Here is a 23943-nt window from a genome sequence, read left to right on the forward strand (position 1 = left end):
TGTAAACCGTGGCGCGGAGCCAACTGCCCCTTGGCCCCTTTATTCCCTTCACCCATTGATCCTAGCCTTCACATGGGACTAAGTCCTCTTAATTCATGCTCAGGCTGGGTGTTTGGGATATCTGGGTTACAGGAGAGCCACCCTCCACCTAATCCACCGGCTATGGTTAATGGCTTAGTACAAAGAGGAGGAAACTCAGTCCTTTCTTTAACTATCAATTTACTTTATTCATGTTGTTGTACAATGTAAGAATAAGGCTTATACACTTGGTTAGACAAAAGCATGCAACTCAAACTGGGTTATACAGTTCATAACAAAGCTAGTTAGAATCGATAAGCACACCCACTAGGTTCCTCTAACCTTTCCCTGACCTAGTCACAGAAAACAAAGGATAATACCCGAAAAAGGGGAGATCTGACGTTGGCCAGGCGTTCCGTTCTCTCTCTCTTTTACGTCGTCGCCACTTTGCTCACGCAGGGTCTTCCACTTCCGCGATGGTTGGGCTCCGGAGTTTCTCACTGGCTCTATGCCTGAGAATCTCTATACTTATTCTCTTTCTTATCCCTTCAAAACTGAGCTGTCTCTTTCCGGTTGGCTTAGGCCTGCTCACCTCGTTCGTATCTTCTCCTTATTGGCCCAGGCCCAAAGACCCCGGTATCACACCGTGTCCAAATAAGGCTTTATTCCTGTGATCTCTCTCCTTGTCTTGTCACATAAATTAATTAGTTCAAACTGGTTTTTACCAGCACAGGCCAGTGTCTGAGCCCCGGTTACTTTTAGTTCATGAACTATCCAGCAGTTTGTAACAGATTCTGTACTTCTTGCAGCCCCTGGCCAACAGTTTAAAACTAACATACCCGGAGCAAAATGGGAGCAAAATTTTCCACAAATATAGTATAGGGAATAAGGAGGACACTCCAGGAAAAAACAAATGAAGGTGAGATAACCAGTTCCTTCAAAAAGGAACTGAGTAGCCAACTGGGTTGGGTTGGAGTTTATAAGGATAGGTGCAGACCAATAGGATTGGGTAATCCACAGAATATGATAGTTCCTGTGCTGTTAGAACTAGGACCGTGTAGATCGATGAATATTCTGCTGTTTGGTAAAATTTGGGGATCAGAGCATTCTTGTTTAAAAGTTTTCTCAGAAGATTAATAGGGTTAAGTTCATGACAAGTGTTATGACCAAGGCAGGAGGAGTGCACTGTTTATTCTAGTTCCACTTCTCAACAGGTCACAACATATATTTACATTTTCCCCCTTACCGATACAGTCAATCATATACTCTATTTTCCCAGAATAAAACGCACCAATCAGGTTTCTTTAATAAGCAACAAAATTATCAGTTTCTTCTTAAACAAGTCTTAACCAGTAATGAAGCAAAGCATAAACACACCAATTGAAATATTAAAGTTCCCTTTACACCTTAGCCCCTCACACTCACACACACATATACCAGTTAACCAGAAAAATAAAGGGATTTGCATTTTAGAGCTCTATTACAAAAGCAAAGACAAAAAAACACTTGGGTTAAATACTTGCTAATTCTTGAAGAAAGAGAAGATACGGAAATATGTTTTTTGTTTTAGTTGGTCTTCCCAAATGTGTACAGATGGCTGTCACTGGGATCTTCCTGGAATAGTTCTTTCCAGGTGATGTTGAAGATCAGTTTGGGTAGGCTTTCCCAGAAATGCAGCTACAGAGGCTTCAGGCAGATCTTACAGCTGAAATGCGACAACAGGGGTTTCAGTTCCCACACATTTGATATGCATGGTTTCTTCAAATGCAGCAAATGCAGGAGGAAAGAGGAGACTGACACACTAGGCTGGATCTTACAGCCGATGTTGGGGGTCGTGGAGGGGTTGGGGGGCGGGAGGCTGAACAGAAAATGCCTCCACAGAGGCCTGCCACAGGCCTCAATGCCGGGAAGGTCTGGCCCAATATTGCCAGCGGCGGCGAGGCCCCCCCACCGCCGCTCGGTGACAGGACCAAGATATCCAGCTACAGATAAGTCTCACAGCAGAAATGCAGCAATAAGGATTTCACTTCCCACACATTTGATACACAGGGTTTCTTCAAATATGGTTGGAAATAGGAAAGTGACACACTGTATACAGGATTTCTTTTCAAGAGAGAGAGAGAGCTGGGTCTTCTTTGGCAGGCAAAAACAACAGTCTTTTGTAACAGTTCAACATGAAACTGAAAACAGTTCAGAAGTCAAGCCTCCTGATCTGTGCATATCCACAGACAGGTACCTTCCAGTAAAACTTGTTTACAAACCAAATCTCGGAACCTCTGGTGACTTTAAAAAAAACAAAGTTCAACATCTCTTCAAGATTCCTGATAAATCAATGTCCCTAATTCAACTATAGGTTCTTAAAATACATTTTACAAAAAAAAAGAAGCACTCTTATAACAATCTTGACTTGGAACTATATTACCAATCCTTCACTGATGCAGGATCAAAATCCTGGAACTCCCTTACAGCACTGTGGGTGTACCTATACCCCAAGGGCTGCAGCAGTTGAAGAAGGGAGCTCACCGCCACCTTCTCAAGGGCAATTAGGACTGGGCAATAAATGCTGGCCTGGCCAGTGATGCTCACATCCCAGGAACAAGTTAAAAAAAGAGCCCAGTGCATTATTTTTGTGAAATGTGTAATATTGTTCTAAAAAATGGACTCAAAGTTCAGTTTCAGAATGGTTAAAGGAATGGAAATGATTTGCATTTATATAGTGACTTCCATGATTTCAGGATGCCTCAAAGTGTTTTACAGCCAATAAAGTTCTTTTGGAGTGTAGTCACTGGTGTAATGTAGGGTTATCTTACCTTCCTATCAGCACGATGACCTCCGACCTACGATTCTAAGACGCCATTCGTCATCGGATGTATCCAAGCAGAAATTTGGAACCATGCCACTCATTCCAATCCATGGGGACGAGAGCAATTCCGTCATGTTATCAGCAAATCAAACACTGGTAAAACACAATTTTTACTGTGGCACCTTTCAGATGCTTTTATGTTGTTCAAGCACTGGACTGCTACAGTCGGCTTATGACCCATGCACCTTCTGCAGCTGACTGCATCACCAAAGGAAATGCAGCAGATTTCTAACCCACCGATTTTACTGAATATACCAGATGTACGTTGGTTTTGCCACCACTGTGTGTTAGGGGCACTTGCAGCAGCTTTTTCGGGAGCAGAGAGTGCAAGCGAGTGACCAGCTGGGAAGGTCAGTTTGAAAGGAAACTTAATTTCCTTTTGTTTTCGGCGGAGGCCAGGGGGCTGCTGGGTAAGTAAAACACTATATATCTGGGCGGTTTCTGAACCCGAGACTCCACACTTGTAGTGTCTCCCACCCGCCCTCCTCCTCGAACCAAAAAAAAGGACTCGGTGGGGTGTATATAAGGTAAGGCTTTTTCTATTTCTCTGGTTTTATCGTGATTGGTAAAAACTTTTCGTTCCTTTTTCATTTAACTAAGTTAAGCTTAAGATTAAAAATGGCAGGAGATCTCAGACCCGTGTCATGCTACTCTTGCTCAATGTGGGAGCTCAGGGACATGGCTGATGTCCCTGACTCCTTCACGTGCAGGAAGTGTGTCCAGCTGCAGCTCTTGTTGGACCGCATGACGGCTCTCGAGCTGCGGATGGACTCACTTTGGAGCATGCGCGATGCTGAGGAGGTCGTGGATAGCACGTTTAGTGAATTGGTCACACCGCAGATTAGGATTGCTGAGGGAGAAAGGGAATGGGTGACAAAAAGGCAGAGAAAGAGCAGGAAGGCAGCGCAGGAGTCCCCTGCGGTCATCTCCCTCCAAAACAAGTATACCGTTTTGGATACTGTTGAGGGAGATGGCTCACCAGGGGAAGGCAGCAGTAGCCAGGTTCATGGCACCGTGGCTGGCTCTGCTGTTCAGAAGGGCGGGAAAAAGAGTGGAAGGGCTATAGTCGTAGGGGATTCGATTGTAAGGGGAGTAGATAGGCGGTTCTGTGGTCGAAAACGAGACTCCCGAATGGTATGTTGCCTCCCAGGTGCACGGGTCAGGGATGTCTCAGATCGGCTGCAGAACATTCTGAAGGGGGAGGGTGAACAGCCAGTTGTCGTTGTGCACATAGGCACCAATGATATAGGTAAAAAACGGGATGAGGTCCTACAAGCAGAGTTTAGCGAGTTAGGAGCCAAGTTAAAAAGTAGGACCTCAGAGGTAGTAATCTCAGGATTGCTACCAGTGCCACGTGATAGTCAGAGTAAAAATGAAAGAATAGTCAGGATGAATGCGTGGCTTGAGAGATGGTGCAGGAAGGAGGGGTTCAGATTTTTCGGACATTGGGATCGGTTCTGGGGGAGGTGGGACTATTACAAATTGGACGGTCTACACCTGGGCTGGACTGGAACCAATGTCCTTGGGGGTGCTTTTGCTAACGCTGTTGGGGAGGGTTTAAACTAATGTGGCAGGGGGATGGGAACCAATTGAGGAGGTCAGTTGACAGTAAGGAGGTAGTAACAAAAGCCTGTAAGGAACTAGATAATGAAGTCAGTGTGACTAAGGGGAAGAGTAGGCAGGGAGCAGATCATGAATGTAAAGGGAGTGGTGGTCTGAGGTGCATTTGTTTTAATGCAAGAAGTGTAGTAGGTAAGGCAGATGAACTTAGGGCTTGGATTAGTACCTGGGAGTATGATGTTATTGCTATTAGTGAGACTTGGTTGAGGGAAAGGCATGATTGGCAACTAAATATCCCAGGATATCGATGCTTCAGGCGGGATAGAGAGGGAGGTAAAAGGGGTGGAGGAGTTGCATTACTGGTCAAAGAGGATATCACAGCTGTGCTGAAGGAGGGCACTATGGAGGACTCGAGCAGTGAGGCAATATGGGCAGAACTCAGAAATAGGAAGGGTGCGGAAACAATGTTGGGGCTGTACTACAGGCCTCCCAACAGCGAGCGTGAGATAGAGGTACAAATATGTAAACAGATTATGGAAAGATGTAGGAGCAACAGGGTGGTGGTGATAGGAGATTTTAATTTTCCCAACATTGACTGGGATTCACTTAGTGTTAGAGGTCTAGATGGAGCAGAATTTGTAAGGAGCATCCAGGAGGGTTTTCTAGAGCAGTATGTAAATAGTCCAACTCGGGAAGGGGCCATACTGGACCTGGTGTTGGGGAATGAGCCCGGCCAGGTGTTTGAAGTTTCAGTAGGGGACTACTTTGGGAATAGTGATCACAATTCCGTAAGCTTTAAAATGCTCATGGACAAAGACAAGAGTGGTCCTAAAGGAAGAGTGCTAAATTGGGGGAAGGCCAACTATACCAAAATTCGGCAGGAGCTGGGGAATGTAGATTGGGAGCAGCTGTTTGAAGGTAAATCCACATGTGATATGTGGGAGGCTTTTAAAGAGAGGTTGATTAGCGTGCAGGAGAGACATGTTCCTGTGAAAATGAGGGATAGAAATGGCAAGATTAGGGAACCATGGATGGCAGGTGAAATTGTGAGACTAGCTAAGAGGAAAAAGGAAGCATACATAAGGTCTAGGCGGCTGATGAAAGACGAAGCTTTGAAAGAATATCAGGAATGTAGGACCAATCTGAAACGAGGAATTAAGAGGGCTAAAAGGGGTCATGAAATATCTTTAGCAAACAGGGTTAAAGAAAATTCCAAAGCCTTTTATTCATATATCAGGAGAAAGAGGGTAACTAGAGAAAGGATTGGCCCACTAAAGGACAAAGGAGGAATGTTATGCTTGGAGTCAGAGAAAATGGGTGAGATTCTAAATGAGTACTTTGCATCGATATTCACCGAGGAGAGGGACAGGAAGGATGTTGAGGTTAGGAACATATGTTTGATTACTCTAGGTCAAGTCGGCATAAGGAGGGAGGGAGCGTTGGGTATTCTAAAGGGCATTAAGGTGGACAAGTCCCCAGGTCCGGATGGGATCTATCCCAGGTTACTGAGGGAAGCGAGAGAGGAAATAGCTGGGGCCTTAACAGATATCTTTGCAGCATCCTTAAACACGGGTGAGGTCCCGGAGGACTGGAGAATTGCTAATGTTGTCCCCTTGTTTAAGAAGGGTAGCAGGGATAATCCAGGTAATTATAGACCGGTGAGCCTTACGTCAGTGGTAGGGAAGCTGCTGGAGAAGATACTGAGGGATAGGATCTATTCCCATTTGGAAGAAAATGGGCTTATCAGTGATAGGCAACATGGTTTTGTGCAGGGAAGGTCATGTCTTACCAACTTAATAGAATTCTTTGAGGAAGTGACAAAGTTGATTGATGAGGGAAGGGCTGTCGATGTCATATACATGGACTTCAGTAAGGCGTTTGATAACGTTCCCCATGGCAGGCTGATGGAGAAAGTGAAGGCGCATGGGGTCCAAGGTGTACTAGCTAGATGGATAAAGAACTGGCTGGGCAACAGGAGACAGAGAGTAGCAGTAGAAGGGAGTTTCTCAAAATGGAGACGTGTGACCAGTGGTGTTCCACAGGGATCCGTGCTGGGACCACTGTTGTTTGTGATAAACATTAATGATTTGGAAGAAAGTATAGGTGGACTGATTAGCAAGTTTGCAGACGACACTAAGATTGGTGGAGTAGCAGATAGTGAAGGGGACTGTCAGAGAATACAGCAGAATATAGATAGATTGGAGAGTTGGGCAGAGAAATGGCAGATGGAGTTCAATCAGGGCAAATGCGAGGTGATGCATTTTGGAAGATCCAATTCAAGAGTGAACTATACAGTAAATGGAAAAGTCCTGGGGAAAATTGATGTCCAGAGAGATTTGGGTGTTCAGGTCCACTGTTCCCTGAAGGTGGCAACGCAGGTAAATAGAGTGGTCAAGAAGGCATACGGCATGCTTTCCTTCATCGGACGGGGTATTGAGTACAAGAGTTGGCAGGTCATGTTACAGTTGTATAGGACTTTGGTTCGGCCACATTTGGAATACTGCGTGCAGTTCTGGTCGCCACATTACCAAAAGGATGTGGATGCTTTGGAGAGGGTGCAGAGCAGGTTCACCAGGATGTTGCCTGGTATGGAGGGCGCTAGCTATGAAGAGAGGTTGAGTAGATTAGGATTATTTTCATTAGAAAGACGGAGGTTGAGGGGGGACCTGATTGAGGTGTACAAAATCATGAGAGGTATAGACAGGGTGGATAGCAAGAGGCTTTTTCCCAGAGTAGGGGATTCAATTACGAGAGGACACGAGTTCAAAGTGAAAGAGGAAAAGTTTAGGGGGGATATGCGTGGAAAGTTCTTTACGCAGAGGGTGGTGGGTGCCTGGAACGCGTTGCCAGCGGAGGTGGTAGATGCGGGCACGATAGTGTCTTTTAAGATGTATCTAGACAGATACATGAATTGGCAGGAAGAAAAGAGATACAGACCCTGAGAAAATAGGCGACATGTTTAGATAGAGGATCTGGATCGGCGCAGGCTTGGAGGGCCGAAGGGCCTGTTCCTGTGCTGTAATTTTCTTTGTTCTTTGTTCTCTTTGTTCTTTGAACAATCGAAGAGCAGTTGTCAGTTTTTTTTCTATATTCCAACCTTCTTTCACTCAAGTTTTAAATCCATTGGGGAACAAATTCATCCTAGATGCTAGTGCAAATGGACAATCAGCACATCAGCCTGTTTCACACTTTGCCAGCATTTTCTTTTATATTGAACTCAATTAAAAACAGAATGTACAGCATGTAAAGCAGGCTATTGATGTGATACTGCCAGTGTTGCTCACCTGTCTAAGATAGATTCAAAGCCCAATGCATCTTTAATCCATGTTTATTGAATTATAATGGTGTTAGTAGATCTACACAAAGGATACTTCATTACTGACATTAACTATGCTGCCCTTCACTTCATTTGATGAGCCTCAGATGGGTGAGCTTTGCCTACTTACAGGCAAGTCACCAGATTGAATGACAGGACATAGAAAAATGTTCCATTTGGGGTTGTTCTCCTTGGAGCAAGGAGATGGAGGGGCGATCTGTTCGAGGAGTACAAGATTGTCACAGGTTTAGATAAGGTCGACAAAGAAAAGCTGTTCTCATTAGCCAAAGGTACAAGGACCAGGAGACACAGATTTAAGGTTTGAGCAAAAGATACAGGGGGGATGTGAGGAAAAACTTTTTTACGCAGTGAGTGGTAATGACCTGGACTCACTGCCTACAAGGCTGGTGGTAATGGAAATGATAAATGATTTCAAAAGGAAATTGGATGGGCACAGAAGGAAAATAAACTTGAAGGGCTACAGGAATCGAGCAGACAAATGGAACTGACTAGATTGCTCTGCAGAGAGTAGGCACGGACATGATGGGCCAAATGGCCTCCTTCTCTGCTGTAATTACCGTATGGCCTGGGTTTTCCTAGCACAAGGTAATTCAGCCCCTCGAGCCTGCTCCGCCATTCAATGAGATCATGGCTGATCTTCTACTTCAACACCATTTTCCTGCACTGTCCCCGTATCCCTTGATGTTTTTAATATATAGAAATCTATCGATCTCAGTCTTGAATATACTCAATGACTGAGCCTTGACAGCTCTCTGGAGCAGAGAATTCCAAAGATTCACCACTCTCTGAGTGAAGAAATTCCTCTCATCTCCATCCTAAGTGGCCTGCCCCTTATTCTGAGACTGTGTTCTGTGGTTCTGGACTCCCCAGCCAAGGGAAACATCCTCCACCCTTGGTGGCAAAAACAGAAAGACAGATTATTATCTGGACAGCGATAGACTGGGAAATGGGAAGGTGCAGTGAGACCTGGGTGTCCTTGTGTACCAGTCGCTGAAAGTAAGCATGCAGGTGCAGCAGGCAGTTAAGAGGGCAAATGGTATCTTGGCCTTCATAGCAAGAGGATTCGAGTACAGAAGCAAGGATACCTTGCTGCAATTATACAAGGCCTTGGTGAGACCACATCTGGAGTATTGTGTGCAGTTTTGGTCTCCTTATCTGAGGAAGGATGTTCTTGCTATAGAGGGAGTGCAGCGAAGGTTCACCAGACTGATTCCTGGGATGGCAGGACTGACGTATGAAGAGAGATTGGGTTGATTGGGCTTGTATTCACGAGAGTTTAGAAGAATGAGAGGGGATCTCATAGAAACCTACAAAATTTGAACAGGACTGGACAGACTAGACAGGGCGGCACAGTGGCACAGTGGTTAGCACCGCAGCCTCACAGCTCCAGCGACCTGGGTTTGGTTCTGGGTACTGCCTGTGCGGAGTTAGCAAGTTCTCCCTGTGACCGTATGGGTTCTGCCAGGTGCTCCCGTTTCCTCCCACAGCCAAAGACTTGCAGGTTGTCAAGTAAATTGGCCATTGTAAATTGCCCCTAGTTTAGGTAGGTGGTAGGAGAATGGTAGGGATATGGGATGAATGGAGGATTAGTATAAATGAGTGGTTGTTGGTCAGCACAGACTCGGTGGACCGAAGGGCCTGTTTCAGTGCTGTATGACTCTATGACTTCTAGATGCAGGAAGGATGTTCCCAATGGTGGGGGATTCCAGGACCTGGGGTCACAGTCTAAGGATAAGGGATAAGCCATTTAAGACTGAGATGAGGAGGGATTTCTTCACCCAGGAAGTGGTGAACCTGTGGAATTCTCCACCACAGAAAGCAGTTGAGGCCAAATTATTAAATATATTCAAGAAAGAGTTAGATATAGTTCTTAGGGCTAATGGGATCAAGGGATACAAGGAGAAAGCAGGAAGAGGTTACTGAGTTTGGATTATCAGCCATGATTGTGTTGAATGGCGGAGCAGGCTGGAAGGGGCGAATGGCCTACTTCTGGTCCTGTTTTTCTATGTTTCTTGCATCTACCCTGTCAAGCCCTGTAAGAATTTTGTATGTTTGAATGAGATCACCTCCTATTCTTCTAAACTCCAGAGAATAAAGGCCCAGTCTATTTCATCTTTCCTCATAGGACAATCCCGCTATCCCAGGAATTGGCTTGGTGAACCTTCGTTACACTCCCTGCATGGCATGTATATCTTTTCCTTAGGTAAGGAGACCAAAACTGCACACAATACTCCAGGTGCAGGCTCATCAAGGCTCTATATAATTGCAGTAAGACATCTTTACTCCTATACTCAAATCCTCTTGTAAATAAGGCCAACATACTATTCATCTTCTTAATTTCCTGCTTTTCCTGCATGTTAGCTTTCTGTGACTCATGAACAAGGACACCGAAGTCTCTTTGAAGTTCAACACTTCCCAGCCTCTCACCATTTAAGAAATACTGTATATTTCTGTTTTTCCTACCAAAGTGGATAACCTCGCTTTTCTCCAAATTGTATTCCATCTGCCAAATTTTTGCTCCTTAAAGCGTATTTGCATCCTCCTCACAATTCACACTTCCACCTAGTTTTGTGTCATCTGCAAACTTGGAAATATTACATTTAATCCCCACATCCAAATCATTGATATAGATTGTGAATAGCTGCGGCCCAAGCACTGCTCCTTACGGTACCCCACAAGTCACAGCCTGCCAAGCTGAAAATGAGCCATAGGAACTGTTATGATCTGGTGAGGAGGGGTCAAAAGGCCCCTCTTGTCCTTCTCCCTGTTTGACCGCAACAGGGTTTAGTTCTTTGAAACAGTAGATATGCTTACCAATTCAGTGAGTGTTTAACCCTTTTAGATGCTAAGATCATAAAAGAACCAATCAGACAAGTTTTCTTGAGTTTAAACAAGGAAGAGGTTAGTTTATTGTACTTAAAATCAACTTTCACACACACACACACACACACACACACACACACACACACACACACACACACACACACATGAGAATCACACACACACAAATAGTTTACAGACTGAAGAAGGATAGATTGGTTGGATTAGAGTCCAGAACAAATAAAATAGTATACAGTCTGTGGAGTCTGGTAATTCAATTGTCTTCTAGCTGAATTTGTGGTCCTGAAGTTCCTGGCTGGTAGAAGTGGCCATCTGGTTCAGGGTTTTCTTCATGACAGATCCCCAGATACTCTGTCTGCAGCAATGATAGACTTAGATGTTTTACAGCCCACAGGCAGAGTTCAAAAGTGACCGTGTTACCTGGAGAGAGAGAGAGAGAGCCCCTCTGGGGTCCTGCACTGGTTAGCTCAGATGTTTATCTGATGTGTGCAAAAGAAAGTCCAAGTTTTCACACACATGGGGAGACTGTCACTTGATTATCTCTTTTGCACTTTAATGAGATCGCAGTCTAAGAATTCCAATCTCTCACCTCTTATTGTTTCAATGTTTATCCCTTGAGGTTTGTCTCACTAGTGTTAATGTTCCAAGATGGCTTTGAATGTCTTGTTAATGAAAGCAATACCAGGTAGCTCATTCAACTGCTCAAGCCATTGTTCTGGATGAGAGCTATTCAGACCTGTGTCTCCAACTCAATACCTTGGAACGTAAGGTATTTCAATGCAAATTGCGGTAGCTATCTTAGCTGCTTTCTTCTTAAAAGCTGAATTTAGGTTTGCAGCTTTCTTTTTAAAAGTTTAATTTAGATTTCCAAACAATGAATTAAAAATCATCATTCAGCATAGCATGTTTTCATGACAGGAACATAGGAACATAGGAAATACAAGCAGGAATAGGTCATTTGCCCCATCAAGCCTGCTCCGCCATTCAAACAGATCATGGCTGATCATCTACCTCTATGCCATTTTTCCCCACCATCCCCATATCCCTTGATGTCATTAGTATCCAGGAATCTATCCTGGCATGGATTAGGATGTAGGAGAGTAGGAATGAACAGGTCATTCTCGCGTTGGCAGGCTGTGACTAGTGGGGTACCACAGGGATCAGTGCTTGGGCCCCAGCTGTTTACAATATATATCAATGATTTGGATGTGGGGTCCAAATGTAATATTTCCAAGTTTATGGATAGCACAAAACTAGCTGGGAATGTGTGTTGTGAGGAAGATACAACACAGCTTCAAGGGGATTTGGACAGACTTTGTGAGTGGGTAAGAACATGACAGATGGAATATAATGTGTAAAAATGTGAGGTTATCCACTTTGGTAAGAGGAACAGATGCGCAGAGTATTTCTTAAATGGTAAGAGATTAGAAAGTGTAGATGTACAAAGGGATCTGGGTGTCCTCAACAATAAGTCACTGAAAGCTAGCATGCAGGTGCAGCAAGCAATTAGGAAGTATAATGGTATGTCAACCTTTATCGCAAGAGGATTTGAGTACAGGAATAGTGAAGTCTTGCTTCAATTGTATAGAACCTTGGTTAGACTGCACATGGAGTACTGCGTGCCGTTTTGGTCCCCTTACCTTAAGAAGGATATTATTGCCAAAGAGGGAAAGCAATGAAGGTTCACCAGACTTGTTCCTAGGATGGTGGGATGGCCAGAGGGCTGTGGAAGCTCAGTCATTGAATATGTTTAAAGCAGAAATTGATGGATTTCTAAATACCAATGACATAAAGGGACATGGGGATAGTGTGGGAAAAAGGCATTGAAATTGATGATCAACCGTGATCATATTGAATGGCAGAGCAGGCTCGATGGGCTGAATGGTCTACTCCTCTACCTATATTCCTATGTTCCTATCAATTTCTGTCTTGAACGTGCTCAATGACTGATCTTCCACAACACCACCCCCTTAGTAAAGAAATTCCTCCTCCTCTCAGTCTTAAATGGCCTATCCCTTATTCAGAGACTGTGTCCCCTGGTTCTAGACTCACCAGAGTCAGAGAAAACATCCTATCCACATTTATCCTGTCACGGCCTGCAAGAATTTTGTAAGTTTCAATGTTCTTGCCCATTCATTTAGCCTGTCCAAATCCCCTTGAAGCCTCCTTGCCTCCTCCTCACAACTTACATTCCCACTTAGTTTTGTGTCATCAGCAAATTTGGAAATATTCCATTTGGTCCCCACATCCAAATCATTGATATAGATTGTGAACAGCTGTGGCCGAAGCACTGATCCTTGCGGTACCCACTAGTACAGCCTGCATTCTGAGAATGACCTATTCTCCACCACAAAAGCTCCTGTCTCCGCCTATAATGGACCAACATTTTTCCCTGCTAACCTTTTCCTTTTCACATACCTAATAAAGCTTTTACAGTCCGCCTTTGTGTTTCTAGCTTGCTTGCATTCATATTCTCTTTTTCCATTTATTCCTACTCTCTGCTATCTGTCCATTAACCAGTTCTCAATCCATGCCAGTGTATTCCCCCCAATCCCATGTGCTCTAATTTTGTTCACCAACCACTAGTGTTGGACCTTTTCAAATGCTTTATGAAAATCTAAATATACCACATCCACCAGTTAGTTCCCCCTGATCTATTCTACTAGTTACATCCTCAAAAAACTCCAACAGGTTTGTTAAACATGATTTCCCTTTCATAATTCCATATTTGACTCTGCCTAATTCTACCATTATTTTCTAAGTGTCCCGTTATCACATCCATTATTTTAGATTCTAGCATGTCAGACTAACAATTCTGTGGTTCCCTGTTTTCTCTCTCCCTCCTTTTTTAAATAGTGGGGTTACATATAAAAGAGGTATATAAATTTGCCAGGAAAAACAACAGACCTGAGGATTGGGAGTAGTTTAGAATTCAGCAAAGGAGGACCAAGGGATTGATTAAGAAGGGGAAAATAGAGTACGAGAGCAAGCTTGCGGGGAACATAAAAACTGACTGTAAAAGTATCTATAGGTATGTGAAGATAAAAAGATTGGTGAAGACAAATGTAGGTCCCTTACAGTCAGAAATATAGAACATAGAACAGTACAGCACAGTACAGGCCCTTCGGCCCACAATGTTGTGCCGAACCTTTAACCTATTCTCGGATCAAACTACCTACATACCCTTCATACTACTATCATCCATGTACCTATCCAAGAGTCGCTTAAATGTCCCTAATGTATCTGCTTCTACTACCACCGCTGGCAGTGCATTCCATGCACCCACCACTCTCTGTGTAAAGAACCTACCTCTGACATCTCCCCGAAACCTTCCTCCAATCACCTTAAAATTATGCCCCCTGGTGTTAGCCCTTTCCACCCTGGGAAAAAGTCTCTGGCTATCCACTCTATCTATGCCTCTCATCATCTTGTACACCTCTATCATGTCACCTCTCATCCTTCTTCGCTCCAATGAGAAAAGCCCTAGCTCCCTCAACCTTTCTTCGTAAGACATGCCCTCCAGTCCAGGCAGCATCCTGGTAAATCTCCTCTGCACCCTCTCTAAATCTTCCACATCCTTCCTATAATGAGGCGACCAGAACTGAACACAATATTCCAAGTGTGGTGTAACCAGGGCTTTATAGAGCTGCAGCATAACCTCGCGGCTCTTAAACTCAATCCCCCTGTTAATGAAAGCCAACACACCATACGCTTTCTTAACAACCCGATCAACTTGGGTGGCAACTTTGAGCGATCTCTGGACATGGACCCCAAGATCCCTCTGTTCCTCCACACTACCAAGAATCCTGTCTTTAAGCCTGTATTCTGCATTCAAATTCGACCTTCCAAAATGAATCACTTCACACTTTTCCAGGTTCAACTCCATCTGCCACTTCTCAGCCCAGCTCTGCATCCTGTCAATGTCTCGTTGCAACCTACAACAGCCTTCCACACTATCCACAACTCCAGCAACCTTCGTGTCATCGGCAAACTTGCTAACCCAGCCTTCCACTTCCTCATCCAAGTCATTGATAAAAATCACAAAGAGCAGAGGTCCCAGAACAGATCCCTGCGGAACACTACTGGTCACCGAGCTCCAGGCTGAATACTTTCCATCTACTACCACCCTCTGTCTTCTATGGGCCAGCCAATTCTGTATCCTGACAGCCAACTTTCCCTGTATCCCATGCCTCCTTACTTTCTGAATGAGCCTACCATGGGGAACCTTATCAAACGCCTTGCTAAAATCCATATACACCACATCCACTGCTCTTCCTTCAGCAATGTGTTTTGTCACATCCTCAAAGAATTCAATAAGGCTTGTGAGGCATGACCTGCCCCTCACAAAGCCATCCTGACTGTCTCTAATCAAACCATGCTTTGCCAAATAATCATAAATCCTGTCTCTCAGAATCCTCTCCAATAATTTGCCCACTACTGACGTAAGACTGACTGGTCTATAATTCCCAGGGTTATCCCTATTCCATTTCTTGAACAAGGGAATAACATTTGCCACCCTCCAATCATCCGGCACTACTCCAGTGGACAGTGAGGACGCAAAGATCATCGCCAAAGGCGCGGCAATCTCTTCCCTCGATTCCTGTAATAACCTTGGGTATATCCCATCTGGCCCCGGGGACTTATCTGTCCTCATGTCTTTCAAAATTTCCAGCACATCCTCCCTCTTAACATCAACCTGTTCGAGCATATCAGCCTGTTTCACGCTGTCCTCACAAACGACCAGGTCCCTCTCACTAGTGAATACTGAAGCAAAGTATTCATTAAGGACCTCCCCTACCTCCTCCGACTCCAGGCACAAGTTCCCTCCACTATCCCTGATCGGCCCTACCCTCACTCTGGCCATCCTCTTGTTCCTCACATAAGTGTAGAACGCCTTGGGATTTTCCTTAATCCTACCCGCCAAGACTTTTTCATGTCCCCTTCTGGTTCTCCTAAGTCCATTCTTCAGTTCCTTCCTGGCTACCTTGTAACCCTCTAGAGCCCTGTCTGATCCTTGCTTCCTCAACCTTAAGTAAGCTTCTTTCTTCCTCTTGACTAGCTGTTCCACATCTCTTGTCATCCAAGGTTCCTTCACATTACCATCCCTTCTTTGTCTCATCGGGACAAACCTATCCAGCAGTGCAGCAAGTGCTCCCTAAACAACCTCCACATTTCTGTCGTGCATTTCCCTGAGAACTTCTGTTCCAAATTTATGCTCCCCAGTTCCTGCCTAATAGCATTGTAATTTCCCCTCCCCCAATTAAATATTTTCCCATCCCGTCTGCTCCTGTCCCTCTCCATGACTATAGTAAAGGTCAGGGAGTTGTCATCACTATCACCGAAATGCTCTCCCACCGAGAGATCTGCCACCTGGCCTGGTTCGTTGCCAAGCACCAAATCCAAAATAGCCTCCCCTCTAGTCGGCCTATCTACATATTGAGTCAGGAAACCTTCCTGGACACACCTGACAAAAACTGCTCCATCCAAACTATTTGCACTAAGGAGGTTCCAATCAATATTAGGGAAGTTGAAGTCACCCATGACAACAACCCTGTTACTTCTGCACCTTTCCAAAATCTGCCTCCCAATCTGTTCCTCCGTGTCTCTGTTGCTATTGGGGAGTCTATAGAAAACTCCCAATAAAGTGACTGCTCCTTTCCTGTTTCTGACTTCCACCCATAATGACTCAGTCGACAAACCCTCTTCGACGGCCTCCCTTTCTGCAGCTGTGTTACTATCCCTGATGAGCAATGCCACTCCCCCACCTCTTTTACCTCCCTCCCTATTCCTTTTGAAACATCTGAACCCAGGGAAATTTATTATGTGTAACAAAGAATGGCTGATCAACTAAGTGCATACTTTGGTTCTGTTCACAAAGGAGCACACAAATATCATACCAGAAATGCTGAGGAACACAGGGAGAGAGAGAAGAACTGAAGGAAATCAGTATTAGTAGAGAAATGGTGTTGGGGAAATTGATGGGATTGAAGGCCGATAAATCCCCAGGGCCTGATGGTCTGTTTCCCAGAGTACTTAAGGAAGTGGCCCTAGAAATAGTGGATGCATTGGTGGTCATCTTCCAAGATTCTATAGACTCTGGAACAGTTCCTACAGATTGGAAGGTAGCTAATGTAACCCCATTATTTAAAAAGGGAGGTAGAGAGAAAGCAGGGAATTATAGACCAGTCCGCCTGACGTCAGTAGTGGGGAAAATTCGAGAGTCCATTATCAAAGATTTTATAGGACAGCACTTAGAGAACAGTGGTAGAATCGGGCAGAGTCAGCATGGATTTACGAAAGGGAAATCATGCTTGACAAATCTACTGGAACTCTTTGAGGATGTAACTAGTAGAGTTGATGAGGGGCAGCCAGTGGTTGTGGTTTATTTGGACTTTCAGAAGGCTTTTGACAATGTCCCACATAAGAGATTAGCATGTAAAATTAAAGCACATGGGATTGGGGGTAGTGTATTGCGATGGATAGAAAATTGGTTGGAGGGCAGGAAACAAAGAGTAGGGATAAATGGGTCTTTTTCCGAATGGCAGCCAGTGACTAGTGGGGTACCGCAGGGATCGGTGCTAGGACCCTAGCTATTCACAATATACATTAATGATTTAGATGAGGGAACTAAATGTAATATCTCCAAATTTGCAGATGGCACAAAACTGGGTGGGAGGCTGAGTTGTGAGGAGGATGCAGAGAGACTTCAGGGTGATTTGGACAAGTTGAGTGAATGGGCTAATGCATGGCAGATGCAGTATAATGTGGATAAATGTGAGGTTATCCACTTTGATAGCAAAAACAAGGCGGCAGATTATTATCTGAATGGCTATAAACTGAGAGAGGGGAATATGCAACGAGACCTGGGTGTTCTCGTACACCAGTCGCTGAAGGTAAGCATGCAGGTGCAACAGGCGGTAAAAAAGGCAAATGGTATGTTGGCCTTCATAACGAGAGGATTCGAGTACAGGAGCAGGGATGTCTTGCTGCAATTATACAGGGCCTTGGTGAGGCCACACCTGGAATATTGTGTCCAGTTTTGGTCTCCTTATCTAAGGAAGGATATTCTTGCTATAGAGGGAGTGCAGCGAAGGTTTACCAGACTGATTCCTGGGATGGCGGGACTGACGTATGAGGAGAGATTGAGTTGGTTAGAATTATATACGCTGGAGTTCAGAAGAGTGAGGGGAATCTCATAGAAACCTATAAAATTCGAACAGGACTTGACAGGGTAGATGCAGGAAGGATGTTCCCGATGGTGGGGGAGTCCAGAACCAAGGCTCATAGTCTCAGGATACTGGGTAAACCTTTCAGGACAGAGATGAAGAGAAATTTCTTCACCCAGAGAGTGGTGAACCTGTGGAATTCGCTGCCACAGAAAGCAGCTGAGGCCAAAACATTGTATGTTTTACAGAAGGAGTTAGATATAGCTCTTGGGTCTAAAGGGATCAAAGGATATGGGGCGAATGCGGGAACAGGTTACTGAGTTGGATGATCTGCCATGATCATAATGAATGGCGGAGTAGGCTCGAAGGGCCGAATGGCCTACTCCTCCTATTTTCTATGTTTCTATGTTTACAATTGCCACCTTCCAATCTGCAGGAACCATTCCCACTGTTACAACCAGGTGAGCCAGGTGAGAAGGGTTCTAGGGTTTCCCTCTCAGCCTTTGCCTAGTTTAACCGTAACAGGGTTTAATTTTAAAACAGTTTTTAGCTCCCCCTCAGTGAATCCTTGTTCACTGCAGACAGGTTTCCTTAGATTTAAACAAGAAAGGTGGAAGTTTATTAATCTTAAACTCTAATCCAGTCAACGACTACGAATATGCGACACAACCACACTAGCATACGCGATAAACACACACGCACATAGAGACCAAAAAAGTAGAAAAGAATAAAGGGGAAAAGTTTGAGGAAATATTGGGATTATAATTACAGTCCTTGGAGTACAATGTGGAGCCTTTGGTTGCCGGTAAGTCTTGCTGTTTGTTGGGGCCCAGTTCACGCTTCAATTTGTTTCAATGTCGGAGTCTTTTCTCTCTTGAGGTTTACATGTCTTCCGTGGGTCCGGTGGTTTGGGTGAAAGTGAGTGAGAGACAGCCAAGAGAGAGCCTTGCTTCACATCCAGCTTCAGTTGCAAACTGTAGTCTCAATCCAAACAGTCCTGTGTCTCAAAGCCTGGACCAGCTGGTTAGTCATGTGACCAGCTGGTTTAACCAGTCCTGCCTTTGTGGATTGTATCATTTTAGCAATCCCTGGAATGTGCTTCCTTTTACCTTCAATGTGTGGTGATAAAAATTCATTTGGGTTAATTGGCCCAGGGAGTAGTTCTTTGTCTCCACAAGACCAGGGGACTTAGCTACTTTAAGTCCCATTAATTTCTCTAGTACTATTTTTTTTACTAATATTGATATTTTGCAGTTCCTCATTTACATTAACCCCTTGATTAATATTTCTGGGAGGTTTTTAGTATTTTCCTCTGTGAAGACGGACACGAAGTATTTGTTTAGTTTCTCTGCCATTTCCTTATTCCCCATTATAAATTCTCCAGACTCCGCTTGTAATGGGCCCACATTTGGTTTTGCTAATCTTTTCCGTTTTACATATCTGTAGAAGCTTTTACAGTCTGTTTTTATGTTTCTCGCTAGTTTACACTCATATTCTGGTTTCCCTTTCTTAATCTTTTTTCTTGGTCCTACTTTGAAGAATTCTAAAATGATCCCAATCCTCAGGGTTACCATTTTTTGGCAACTTTATACGCCTCTTCCTTTGATGTAATGCAATCCTTGATTTATTTCGTTAGCCATGGTGGGAACAGTTTCCTTGCTGGGGTTTTGTGCATTAAAGGAATGTATTTTTTTTGTAAACCTTGCTTCAGTTATTTAAATGTTAGCTATTGTCTGTCTACCGTCATACCTTTTAATGTCGTTTCCAAATCTACCATAGCCAATTTGCCCCTCATACCTTCATAGTTTCCTTTCTATCGTTCTCAGTGTTGAAAGCTTTAATTGACTGAACTCCCACAGCCTTTTAGGACAGAGAATTCCAGTTTTCCACTACTATTTGTGTAGAAAAAGTGTTTCCTGATTTCCTAATCTCCTAAAATGAGATTAGAAAACAATTAACTGGAGAATTTCCCTCATCCCATTCACTGCACTTTGCTGATGTGATCCTGTCTCTTCACTAGAAAACAAACAAAAAATGGTGTGAAATAATTTGTTTTGCTTACCAGTATACAATGTGATATGTAATTCTTATTTTGGACTACTTGATGCTGAAGGTAACTGTCCTGTTGAGATTCTGTGCATACTTGTGCTTTTTGCTCGGCTTATTGTCTTTGTGACCATTTCCTTCCAGCGACGCCTACATGCTCGGAGAACGCTCTCAATGTTCTTTGTAAGTACATCTGTGCTACTGTCTGACAGCAATAAGCCGCAAAGCTTGATTGTTCTTCTCGTGCGTGGTATTGTGCATGGCAACATATGTATATTAACATGTTCATGAACCCGTATACTAATATCATAAGCATGACGTCACCCCATGGGATTTAGTCTCTGTCTGTGCTTGAGCTGGTAGGAATTGTTAGTTCAATTTTATTTGTAGCTCAGTTTTGCTTGATGTTGAAAATTTCTCCATGGTTGGGCATTTGAGGATTGTACTTTGAACATAATGCCCTCCTTTGATTTGAAGTGATGAAGCAACAGTGGGTAGGGAGTTCCTTTTTGCTTTCTCAACTGTGAATAGCCACCCAAAGCCAGGCTATGTTTTTCCGCCATTTTGAACTTTTTCCCATCATGTGGCTACAGAAGGGCTCTTGCCACGACAGGCAGTGCTAATGGCAGGAACTTCCTGGTCTCAGCTCCCTAGCAGTGAGTACTTGACAATTTCACATTTTCATTGAAAACATGGACCAACGGGGGATAATTTCCAACAGCAGATTATTGTCCATTTAGTCACAAATATATTCCACCACATACTTCTGACCCTATCAGTGAATTTTTGAAGCAGCAGCATCATGCAGAACCCTTCACCTCAGCCTATAGATTTCCCTCTCTCTTGCAAATATGTCTAGACTCGTTACACGCACATCTGCTTTTCTAAGAAACACCTAGGTTAAAGAATGGAAAATAGGTGGGGCAGTATGGTTCCTGGGGTTATACTTAGTCATTCTGGTGATCTGAAGATATTCTTTGTCTGATGAAGAACTGGGATACGCAATGAGCCGGATTTTATTCCGGCAACGGGGATTCCGGTGGCGGGCCGGGAGGTGGGGGAAGACCCCTCCTTGGACCTCTGGCGGATCCCCTTTGCAATTCCACAGCAGACAGCCAATTAACTGCCCGCTGTCAGGGACAATGCCCCTTAAAGAGATGAGCTTCTGCCTTCAGAGCTGCCAGACATCGGAGAACCAGCGGCTCTGCAGTACTGCAACACCACTGGGAGTGGTGGCCACTGCTGGTATTGCAGGAGGTCTGCAGTGCCGAAGGAGGAAGAAACCCCAGGATGCAGATAGGTGGGATCAAGGTTGGCGGGGCCAGTTAGGGATCACCAGGAATTATGGGGACAATATGCATAACTGTAGATGCAGTGGACAGACTGGTAGCAAATGGTAGGTAAATTGGCCATTATAAATTGTCACCAGTATAGGTAGGTGGTAGGGAAATATAGGGACAGATGGGGATGTTTGGTAGGAATATGGGATTAGTGTAGGATTAGTATAAATGGGTGGTTGCTGGTCGGCACAGACTCGGTGGGCCGAAGGGCCTGTTTCAGTGCTGTATCTCTAATCTAATCTAATCTAAATTGAGCTATGCTCCCAGAGAAGATCTTTGGGTTAGGGATGATTTCATTGACTGTTTTATCTGCCAATATTCATTGTATACAAGGATAGCTAAGAATGTCTCAAACAAGTTCTGCAACAAGTTCTAATCACTTTGCACCTTGTTTGATGTTGGACATTACATGCCTGCATATGGTAAATGAAATTGATAAGAAAGGCATCTGAACTTTTATTGAATGGGATAATATCCTGAGGCAGTGCTTAGTTTATGCCTCTGAGTTCACTGACTTGCACATCAACACTGCTTTGCTTCCTTTCAGCCAATGAAGATGCAACATGACCTGTTTGAACAGCATCAGAAAGATGAGAATGCTAACAATGAACCTGTATATGAGGAAGTGCAGGACGTTAATGTGATGTTGTCAATGAACCAGGAAATCACTCCAGTGGATCCCACGCCAATCCTGGTGACGCAGCTGAAGACAAACTCAGTTACAAGCTTGCCAGCACAGGACAAATTCCTGCAGGAACTGAATTCTGCCATTCATAGAAAGAATGAGCCTCAACATGACATCACCAAGTTATAATACATAGTGGATATTCCAGAAATTTACTGAGAAAAAAAAATCTGTCTCACCTTTTCTTCCTGTCATATGATGCTGACCTTAATGGAAATATCTTAGTGATGGAGATAATAAACCCAAAATGCTGAAATTTGACAATAACATGAGGTAATAAACCCTTTTGGCAAAAGAAAAGGGGTTGTACGAAACAAAAACTAAATTAAAATTTATGTTCTTAACAGCTGTTGTATAGATCTCAGGGTCCAGTTGATCATGTGACCGTCATTTACCATGTTTATTGCATCATTTAAACTTAATTGTGTTATGGTTTTAGCCATGCTGCTTTTAATGACTTGCCCATGAATCAGTGGTCTTTGTGGTTTGCGTGACTGTCTTGCTTGAGATTTTCTTTTATCTTTGCCTGTCCGCTAGCATGATTATGGGGGGAGATGTGCCCAGTGTGCGAACAGTAACAATATTAGAAACTGATTTACAGAGACTGAATTGCAATGTCAGTTTCACATGTTGCACAGAGGAAATCTTCAGAGTTTTGGCAGGAGACAGTTGGAACTGCATTGGACTTTCACCCCAACATTTTTCACCCTTTTCTTAACTGTTTGGCTTTTAATCCATAACTGGAAGATGCTGTTGTAAAGGAGTTGAGTCTTTTATTGGATCCTTTTAGTGCTTAGCACAATGTCCGTAAAGCTAATTCAAAGCACATTTCATGGCCAGCTACACTGGGAACTTTAGTAGTTTCCAATCAGATTCCTACTGTACAGTTGCTTGACATTTGTGTACTGTAGTCTTCTAGGAAGAAAACAGGACACTTCCATATAAAATATAGCATACAACCTTTTAATGCCCTGTTTATTTCAGTTTCCAGAATCCTTATTATCTCCATGTTTTCCCTCTCTCCTGATGGGTGCAAAATTGTCACAAGCGAAGTTTCCACCTGGCATTCTTATATTTATCCATTCCCTCTAATGACACTCACATGCCTCTTGGTGTGAAAGTTGCCTAACAATAACACAGTGATGCTTTTTTTGAGAAAGGATCCTAATTTCCCAACATCCCAAACTGAGAAGAACCCTTTTACTACTGAGCAAGTGGCAGTTAAGTTCCCAACACTATCTGCCATTCTTGGCATCTTCTAGTGAGAATGCCAAGTTATTTTTCAAATTGGGAAACCTCGGTGAAAAATAATGTCCTTTGTGCAAAACACCACTAGGGTTCAAAGAGGTAGAGTAAAAGCAATAAACATTAAGAAATAATAGGCTGACCTTGGGATTAAGAAGCCCAGAGAATGGATGATAGGGAAATAAGGAGTTCTATGGTTTTTAAATACTGGAGAGCAATGAGTTAGAATAGGATGTTGTACAGCGAGTCTTGGTTTAAACAGAGGCTGCAGGACTGCACATTCTTATCTGTACAAGATAGTGCTAAATCTTACATAGGCATGTAACACTACACAAACCACATAATTAGACTATTGGAATTTTTTAAAGCCATGGTGTTTCTATTTTAATTATTTTTGACTAGTTTCCTTGATCAGTGTACCAGTTTTTGCCTCTCTGTCACCTATGTGTGTAGCATGGCCCTGCTCAGCTCCAATCTGAGGGGAAACGGGGAAGGATGAGAATTTTAAGCATGAGTCTGTTGTATGAGGAAGGACAAGTGGTTAGTGCAATCCTGGCAAGACACTCATGGTAATTACGTTGACACATGACAACAGATCTCACTTGTAACCTCACCAGTTTGTGAAAAATGCCTGCAGGAACACAATACTGACATTCAGAGAAGAATTGAGTCTGAATAAGACTTTGGCAAATTCAAATAAGACTTTTGGTTTGCTGCAGATGAAAGTTGCTTCTTTCATCAGCTTTGTAAAGCTTCTAGCTTACAAACAGATACTTTTCCAACAGAACCTATAGCATTAGTTGTCAAGAGTGAAACAGAATTAACTTTTCAGGTAATCCAGT

The 23943-nt window shown here is 43.7% G+C and overlaps 1 protein-coding gene across 9 annotated transcripts in view; it reads left to right on the top strand.

The window, feature by feature from the left end:
- arap3 (ArfGAP with RhoGAP domain, ankyrin repeat and PH domain 3) overlaps positions 1-22205 on the top strand; it is a 613394-nt gene extending 591189 nt beyond the window's left edge. For 8 of the 9 annotated variants that reach the window (XM_068044105.1, XM_068044106.1, XM_068044107.1 and 5 more), the window contains 3 exons: positions 2840-2977; positions 19976-20014; positions 21719-22205. In XM_068044105.1, the coding sequence (XP_067900206.1) occupies positions 2840-2977; positions 19976-20014; positions 21719-21985 (444 nt within the window). In that variant the 3' untranslated portion in view covers positions 21986-22205. The remainder of the gene's footprint in view (positions 1-2839; positions 2978-19975; positions 20015-21718) is intronic. The other variant, XM_068044114.1, reaches the window with a different exon arrangement.
- Positions 22206-23943: the final 1738 nt, after the last annotated feature.

This window comes from Heterodontus francisci, chromosome 12 (genome assembly GCF_036365525.1).
Source record: "Heterodontus francisci isolate sHetFra1 chromosome 12, sHetFra1.hap1, whole genome shotgun sequence".
Classification (NCBI taxonomy): domain Eukaryota; kingdom Metazoa; phylum Chordata; class Chondrichthyes; order Heterodontiformes; family Heterodontidae; genus Heterodontus; species Heterodontus francisci.